This window comes from Equus quagga, chromosome 17, assembly GCF_021613505.1.
Source record: "Equus quagga isolate Etosha38 chromosome 17, UCLA_HA_Equagga_1.0, whole genome shotgun sequence".
In the NCBI taxonomy this organism is placed as follows: domain Eukaryota; kingdom Metazoa; phylum Chordata; class Mammalia; order Perissodactyla; family Equidae; genus Equus; species Equus quagga.
This window is the reverse complement of record NC_060283.1, coordinates 32,248,388-32,254,162: the sequence shown is the minus strand read 5'-3', so window position 1 is coordinate 32,254,162 and position 5,775 is coordinate 32,248,388. Positions and strand designations below refer to the sequence as shown.

The window sequence follows — 5,775 nt, the reverse complement described above, 5'->3', positions numbered from 1 at the left end:
TCACAAGTGTTCAGATGAGACGGACTGTCGCATCACTTGGACACGGCCCAGCGAGGCCAGCGCACAAGGCGCTCAGCGCCCTGGCATGGCAGAGACTGGTCAACTCGGGGCAGTGCCCAGACGAGGGCGGGGAGGAAGGTCCAGAGGCCCCGCGCGGGGCCCTGCCACCCGAAGGACACTCCCTCAGCAGGGTGGCCCGCGGCTGCCATCTGAGGAAAGCGAGGCCACCCCAATACATTTTCAAATGAATTTTTATTAGTGCCTGTAAGAAATTCAGGAAGATTTCAGGTGATCGCCATGGCAATGATCTTGATGAAACTGCTTGGATGTGGTTATCACGAAACTTCAACAGGGAATACCATCCTTTCCTGGTACCTTCAGGGTAAGACGGCAGAGGGAGCCTGCTCCGTCGTCCTGCTGGGCCGCGTGGAGTTCCCGGGGCCCCGCAGGCTCAGAGGCTGACTTGCGGCTCTGCCTGTCGCTGGCTCGGGCACAGCCCCCATATGGTGCAGTGTGAACACCATTGGTCCGCACACCGAGCCTCGCAGGCCCGCAAGGGAGGCCACAGCCCCCCAGTGTGTCCTGTGGGCGCCATACATCTACTTCCACAGCTCCCCCAGCGGCCTCTGCGCGGCGGCCTGGATGGTGTCCTCAGAGAGCTCGCGGATTTCCTTGTGGACATCTTCAATGCTTTGGGAAGCATCGACCATCTGTCCCCACGGGGGTGACAGGAGAAAAAGAGGAGGGTTAATGTTTGTCCTTGTTCCCCATGTACGTGGAGATCTCAAGTCGGGGGGGTGGGGTTCTGGAAAGGCACAGCACGGGCAGCTCTAGGGTCCTTCACCCCTCACGTCTCTGACCCTCGGCCTTGACTGGGGAGGGTGGGCTTTGCTTTGTGTCCTTGGGACAAAGCCACCCCAGACTCCTGCTGCAGCCCAGATGCAGGAGAAACACCCACTCTCGCTCCTAATGGACCCTCACCCTGCTCGTGACCCCATGGGGCACACGTCAGCGAGGCGCCCACACCTCAGCTCCTTCCACGAGCCGTGCGTGGAGCTCAGATCACACTGAGGAGGCAGAGGGCAGCGCCCGCCCCAGGCCACAGCCCTGTACTCCTGTGGCCACGCCTGGATGCTGCTCGGGGCTCAAGCTCCAGAGAAGCCAACCTTGGTCTGAATCCTCTCCTCCCGGGGAAGACGGGGTTTGTCCTGATGCAGCCGGCTGTCTCCCTCTTGCCAAGGGGAAGGACAGTCAGGCGGTAAGTGCTGCGCCCTCACATGCAAAGCACAAGGCCCTGCAGTCCCTGAGGGAGCCAGCCCACGAGGGGAGCCACTCTCCAGAGGGAGGAAGGTGGGACGGAGAGTGCGGGTGTGCCTGGGAGTGCCCTCTTCCATCGTTTCTCTAGGCCCAGGCCAAGCATCAGCCGGGGGGACCGGGAGCCTTCTAGACAGCCTTTGCAGCAGCAACTCTGGAAAAGCTCCTGGGGTGTGGACGCATTTGGAAAAGTGTAACCATTTCATGAGGTCTGAATATGCAGAATGAGAATGACTTCCTACAGACCCCGAGACCCCACATGAGTGCCACCTTCCTGAAGTCCCCTCTCCAGTCACTGTTCCAGCCGCAGAACTCTTGCTCAGAACCGTCCCGGACACGTACACGGGACGGCTCTCTGGGCTGGCTTACTGCACACGGTGTATAAACTCACACATGAATACCTCTAGTCCTCTGAGGGCCTGGGGCAGCGACACCCCAGCAGCAACGAGCACCCAGATACTGATTTCGACTATCTTTCTCTACAACAGGGAACCAGGGATACCTGGGGAAGCGGCCGATGCCAGAGTGGGGCAGAGAAAGCACAGGCTGAGCCCAGATGATCTTAATGTGCCAGGAGCAACAAGTGCCCAACTGCAGGGCCCACAGGGGCTCCGCGGGCCAGAGCGGGGCAGCCTGGCATCAAGGAACGGTGGTCCTAACGGACTGCTGGTGAGTCAAACAGAAAAACATGCGCCTGTATAGACAGAAGCGTGGAAATAAACCAAGTCTGATGAGCAATGAGACATTCTCACGTTTCAAAGAACCTCCTCACAAAATCCTTACTAGTGACCGAGGACGCAGAGTAACTTCACTGTGGAGAAGCCTGGCAGAGCTCACCTCAATCAGAGTCAAAGTGAACGTCCCCAGAAATGGGACACACTGCCACTGCACACCACCTACCAGGAGCAGGGAGAGCCAGCACTCCTGCGCCCTCCCTGTGTCTCAGTCGTCCTGGCTGCTGTGACACAGACCGGGGGCTCATCAACAGCAGGGATTTCCCTCTCACACTTCTGGAGGCTGGAAGTCCAAGATCAAGGCATCGGCAGATTCAGGGTCTGGTGAGGGACCCAGGTGGCCATCTGCTCGCTGTGTCCTCACGTGGTGGAAGGGGCGAGGGAGCTCTCCGGGGTCCTATTCACGAGGGCTCCACCCTCATGACCTAGTCACCTCTCAAAGGGCCCACACCTCCTAATCCCATCACAGTCGGGACTGGGTTTCAACAGGAATTTGGGGGACACAAACATTCAGTCCATAGCACCCTGCCAAAGATGCAGGACTCGAATCCAATCACGAGGAAACAGCAAAGTCAGTCTGAGACTCGTCTACAAAATAACTGTTGTGATCTTCAAAAATGTCAAGGTCATGAAAGTCACAGGCTGGAGACCAGAGAGGCGTGACTGTGGACTGGGTCCTTTGTTATAAAGGACACTAGTGGGACCAGTGGGGCAACCTGAGCAGGGCCTGGGGACCAGGCAGTAGGAATGGACTGTGTTACTGTCCCCATTTGGAGAGGTAGGTGGGAGTTACGTGAGGATACGGCAGTGAGGGAGTTAGGTACTAACGTATTCTCAAACAGTCCTGGGGAAGGTTTTTTGTACAGTACTTACAACTTTTCTGTAAGTTTGTTATTACTAAAAAAGTTTGAAAAAGAATGCTAAAAAAATTAATTTTCAGCTAAACAAAAGCTGGGAATGTATACCAGGAGAGCTGCCCTGTAAGAAAGGTAAAAGGAGGGAAGAGAAGCAGGGCCAGCAGGGAGGGCCCCGCGCTGGGAGGCAGGGGGACAGGACTTTCTGTCTGCTGCTGCCCCGCTTCACAGTCTGTTTTATACATGCTCGTCCTGTTCCTTACAGACGCCAAAATGTGTTAAAAATCAAGGATTTAAACCGTGCAGAACTAAGGAAGAGAGAGAAGCGGAGAAACAGGACAGAACTTCAGAAGTGAGGATGTGACCGTCAGCCAGCAGGGGAATGGCAGAGTTGCCGAGGCGCCGTGACGCAGCCTCCAGGTGGGGAGTGCCTGTCCTCACCCCTCAGACAGTGTGGGCTCAGCATTGACCTGAGCACACGAACAAGAGGATGAAAAGGTCAAGCGTCTGCTTTAAAAACCCACGCGCAGCCCACACCATGGAGGAGCCGCCCAGAGGGAGCCCCGCGCCACAGGAGGCAGGCGGTCAGTGCGGAAAGTGGGGAGCCGCCCAGACAGGCCGGTCAAGGGAGGGGCATCCACCGGACGTGATAGCCAAAAGCACGAACCCAAACCAACGAGCTTCCCCTCAGAGCAGCCAGGCTGCTGCCTGTGGCTGGCAGTGGGCGTTGCTAACAGTCCAAAAAAGCAGCACCCTCCGCCGGGACCAGGTGCCTGCAGGCTCCACTGGAGGCTCTGGGGCCTCTGGCCACGCTGCACAAAGGCGGGCCCAGGCAACCAGGGTCGGCTCAAGAGAGGGCGGTGGTGGGGATCAGGTGAGTGCAGGGAGGAGTGGAGAGGGGGCAGCGCTGGGGTCCGCTGGGAGGACATTGGAGCGTCCTGCGAGAAGGCAGGAGTGAGGCTGACTCCTGGGGCTCGGGCCAGGGCACTGGGTGAGGGGCAGCAAGACCAGAGGGAGCAAGGCTGAGGGGACAAGCACAGGGAGATGGTGGAGCACGGCCATGGGGGACACGCGTGGGGCTAAGCATCCGGGGCAGAGGCCCGGGCCAGGCTGCAGAATCAGAACCATCTAAGCCCGGGAGTCGGTGTGGAGACAGGTGCGCCCCCACGAGCGGGGCGGGAACAGCCCTGGGACTGGAGCTGCAGGAGGAGGGCAGCGAATGACAGACTCCAATGACAAAATGACTCTTAAAATAAAAACGGAAGGCAGAGTGAGGAGCAACTCAGGGATCCACGATTTGGACAACAGCATGGCTGAAGCCCAGCAGGACAGCAACCCGCGGGCGGTCCCCACGAGCAGGGCTGCTGCCTTGGAGCTGCTGTCTGTCAAACTCTCCCCAGACTCCCCAACAAGGCGCCAAATTCCCATGTTTTGCAAAACTCACCACGGATTAGAATTTGCTGGCCCCGAGAGCCCGAGGGAGCAGCCCCGCGGCTCTGCAGGCGGGAGAGCGAGGCAGAAACGGCAGCCACCTTGCTGACACTGCTGTCTTGTTCAGCAGAGGGGACCCTGGGCCACTCTCCTGTGGATCCTAGTCTGCAATTCCGGGGTGCCAGTGGATGACACTCTCACCTTCCAGTTCAAGGTCGTGTCTCCCATGAGCTGGTGGAAGCGCTGCGACACACTCTCCTGGAAAGTCCTGTTCTCGTACCGCTCGCGGCCGAACTCGCCCCGCATGGCGGCCTCTGCCAACTGTAACTGAAGGAACACGACCAGGTCCGGTTTCGGGAGGCCCACATCCGGCTGCTTGCACCAATCCAGGGAAAAATCCTGGCAACAAAGAGCTCCACGGTCAGAGAAAGCAAGCTTAACGGGGTCTAATTTTTGGTTTCAAGATTCATAAAAAAGGGAAAAAAACGAGCTATCATTTGTTGAGATAGCAAGAAGTGAGAATTCTTACACGGTAGTGACTCTCTTTTTAGTTTCTAGATCTCAAATGTTTTGCTTTCCCATGCCACCTTCTTTGACTCTGTGCATATGTTCAAAAACAGACAGAATGCGCCATGGCCCTGTGGGTCCGTCCCCCACAGCTGGGTCCTCAGGTGGTCATGCTGACGCAGCTCCGCACCCTCTGGCCAGGTAGAACGCACAGTTAATGTGGCAAAGACCCTTGAGGCCCACTGGGCACTGGAGGCCTGGGGCAGAGAGCAGATGGGGCCAGTGACGGGCACAGGGCCCTTAGCCATGTCCTTCACCCACAGCTGCCGGGTGTCAGCCCCTTCCAGAGGGAAGGAAACCGCCTTGAGCATGCCCCATGTGATCTCTCCTGCATGTTCCCTCTTGCTCATCCCATCGACTCTCTAAAGAGTCCCCATTTCTGGAGGAAAAGGTAGGCCCAGCAAGGCTGTGAGCCAAGGCCACACAGCTCGGAAGGCTTAGGGTTAGAACCCAGCTGGGAGCTCAGAGCCACATGCTGAGGACAACAGTGAGAGGGACGAGGCTGTCGGCTCCTCAGCAGCACGAGTCATTTGTCATTTGTCTTATCCTTTTACAGCCGGGATCTGAGAGACCAGTACTTCATGGGGAAGTGTCCTTTAAGATGGATTCCAGCTGGCCTGTGAAGGACGGGCAGAACTCAAAGGTTATCATTTGCCACCACTCAAGAATTAATCATCAAGGGCTGTTATCACAAAAAAGAGATGCCCAGACACCCTTTGCCTCCTGATAAGAGAGCCCAGTGCTCCTTGGAGTAGCCTCGCAAAAATAAAATTAAAAAAAATTCTAGGGGGCCAGCTGGTGTCATAGTAGTTAAGTTCATGCACTCTGCTTCAGTGGCCTGGGGTTTGTTGGTTTGGATGCCAGGCATGGACCTA

At 57.2% G+C, this 5,775-nt stretch overlaps 1 protein-coding gene across 4 annotated transcripts in view; it reads right to left on the bottom strand.

Moving 5' to 3' along the window:
• Positions 1-233: 233 nt before the first annotated feature.
• The window catches only part of DTYMK (deoxythymidylate kinase), an 11,550-nt gene continuing 6,008 nt past the window's right edge, over positions 234-5,775 (bottom strand). For 2 of the 4 annotated variants that reach the window (XM_046644680.1, XM_046644683.1), the window contains 2 exons: positions 4,535-4,732; positions 234-710 (listed from right to left, as the gene is read on the bottom strand). In XM_046644680.1, coding sequence (XP_046500636.1) covers positions 600-710; positions 4,535-4,732 — 309 coding nt within the window. In that variant the 3' untranslated portion in view covers positions 234-599. The remainder of the gene's footprint in view (positions 711-4,534; positions 4,733-5,775) is intronic. The other 2 variants (XM_046644681.1, XM_046644682.1) reach the window with 2 other exon arrangements.